General features: G+C 39.3%; 2 protein-coding genes across 2 annotated transcripts in view; one reads left to right on the top strand and one right to left on the bottom strand.

Annotated features, from left to right (window-relative positions):
• LOC138011857 (uncharacterized) overlaps positions 1 to 2,500 on the top strand; it is a 330,121-nt gene that overhangs the window by 297,013 nt on the left and 30,608 nt on the right. The window lies entirely within an intron of this gene.
• Positions 1 to 2,500, bottom strand: part of LOC138011852 (MORN repeat-containing protein 5-like) — a 15,199-nt gene that overhangs the window by 275 nt on the left and 12,424 nt on the right. Inside the window, exon 6 of the mRNA XM_068859077.1 lies at positions 1 to 1,139. This exon is cut by the window's left edge and continues 275 nt beyond it. Within this exon, the coding sequence (XP_068715178.1) occupies positions 1,054 to 1,139 (86 nt within the window). The 3' untranslated portion in view covers positions 1 to 1,053. The remainder of the gene's footprint in view (positions 1,140 to 2,500) is intronic.

The raw sequence follows: 2,500 nt of genomic DNA, 5'->3' as shown, positions 1-2,500 counted from the left end.
TATTTAATTCTATCCTTCAGCCAAAGTCTCCTTGAAAAGAAAAACAACTGAAGACTTTCGCCCTATCTAGTACCAGATAGACTGCCCTTTTTTAGCGTATGGTGTTTAAGGTAAAACCGTGTATTCTGCAACTATTCCGACTTCAGCACCTTCAGCACTGATCGAATGGTCATAGAACTAACTAAAAGTATCAAAATAACTGTTCAAAACTATAGAAGACTTCTAACAAAACACAGGGAAGCCAAGAAGGGACATGGATGGACAAAACTGGAGAGGTTTGAAATGGATTGAATTTGGGTAAATTGGAAAAACGTCGGCCCTCCTTTTTTCAAATTTATATCAGTCTATATCAAAATGTCATTTGCAAATGAAAGACTCTTGCTCTGCCAATTTGACGTTTTGAGCTCATAATTAACAAAATGAAACAAAATTACCTAAAACAGCGTGACCTAGCACCTTTAGGGACGGTGCCTCCTATTGTCATTGCGCATACGTTCTGCGCATCTCCAGATACTCGGATTTCCTATCGGTAGTGCTTATTAATACAGGGATATTTTTGCGCGATTTAAATTTATGCGGAGAAAGCAGAACTTAGCAAGTGCTCTTGCTATCCAAAAAGAAAACTGAGGGTAGCCATGCATTTTTCAGAGATAAAATTTTAAGCTTTAATTTGGAAAGGAACGCCATACATTGCTTTGTATTTTAAAGCGTTTTACTAATATTGTTGATTAATTATCTTTGAAAAATGCGTGGTTACCCCCAATTTTCTTTTTGGAATTTAATAACACTTGTTGAGATCTGCTTTTCCCGCATATCCATACAACCGCGCAAAAATACCTTTCAATTAGTGGGCACCGTCCTTAATCTCTAGAACCGCTCCACATCACTGAGAGAGCGTTCAACTTTCAAGACACTTTTGTAGTGTTGTTGGTGTTTTGGTTCTGAGGCATTGTAGATCGTAACGCTGGTTAGCCTGTGTACAGCCACCCCTCCCTCCTTTCGATGTTCTTTCTGATGGGAGCGGGTCGGCTGTGACATTTTATAACAAGCAACTCATTTGATGACATCTGGTCTGTAACCAACATTTTCGTCCCAGCCCTTTCTGCATGTCTTCAGAATCCAATCGTGTTCATCATCATCTAAAGAAAGAACAAAAACACAGTTACGATAATTTTACACCGACCAGATGGTTTCATCAAGACTGCACTACCTAACATTGAGAATATGGTATAAGGTTTGTCCCCATCAGGGTCAGAAAACTTCAAAAGTGTCTATTTTTAACTCACGTTTTGCGGGAAAATAAACAATAGGCCAAATGTTGTACCCAATTCAACTCTCCCGGGGTTAAGATTCTTTGTGTACTCTATTTGCACAATGTAGCATTCACGTTTAAATGATATGGAAATACCTGGAACAAAACATTTTATTCTCAAAGGGTCTGAATTCGGTACAACATTGAGTTGACCTATTTAGTCTATTCTGTTAATTTTTCTGCAAAACTTGGTTTGAAAATAGACACTTTTCTGACGCTGATGAGGACTAGGCCAATTTGAGTAAATCATACGTTTGGGTCATGGACTCCAGAGCACAAATGACACCCGGCAAGACACGCTTTGATCGTGCAGCACGAGGCAACAGCAATGACAAAGTAACCTCAAAGTAAATTCCGGTCAGGGGTGAGCTTTGCAAAATGGTAACCGATTTTCCAAGTTTTCCGACCAACCGGAAGAAATGGATTCCCAGGCCTTAACTTCCTTCATCACTCGAAATCGTAATTTTAAATAACGTTCCTTGCAGCCTTCGTTGTAGTCGTCGTAACTGCGCATGCCTAAGCTCCCTATTGTTACGTTGTTGCGTAAAGTAAAAGGGCCTTCAAGATCTACGACAAGATCGTCTACGAAAACACCACAAAACCTCAATATCATTGGTTAACAGTGGAAAAATAATCGTGCTGCACGTGCGGCACGCATTTTAGCACATAATTCGTGCGATTCTCTGCATAACAACGACGTGTAATCACCAAATTTGAGCTTTTGACTTCAACGCAAGCGTACAAATGTGAATCTTTCATTATCTATTTTCACTCTGAAACCGCTCGTAACAATTTATTATTAGGATACTTCGACTACATTGTACGACGTTCAAATGTAGACATAATCACTTATTTAGTATTAGGACGTTTCAGGTCTACGTCGGAGTTGGGCGGCAATAGACTATGTCATTTAGGGTGCGTTCGATTGACCGTATTCCGGAATAGGAATATGTGGAATAGAAGAGAAAAAGTCCTTCGTTTTTACGGAGATTCACATTAAATTGTCAAACACCTGCTAACATGCTATTTTAAACATACCTTTATTATCCTTGTTGCTTCAAAACGCTAGACATACCGTTTTAAATCATCACTCCAAGTATTCTTATTCCGGAATAGGGTCAATCGAACGCACCCTTAATGAGCAACAAATAACTGCAGAATACCCGGCCACTTATATGCATATGAATG

This window comes from Montipora foliosa, chromosome 7 (genome assembly GCF_036669935.1).
Source record: "Montipora foliosa isolate CH-2021 chromosome 7, ASM3666993v2, whole genome shotgun sequence".
NCBI classification, from domain to species: Eukaryota; Metazoa; Cnidaria; class Anthozoa; order Scleractinia; family Acroporidae; genus Montipora; species Montipora foliosa.
Note: the sequence above shows the minus strand (reverse complement) of the source record. Positions and strands in the feature narration are given on the sequence as shown.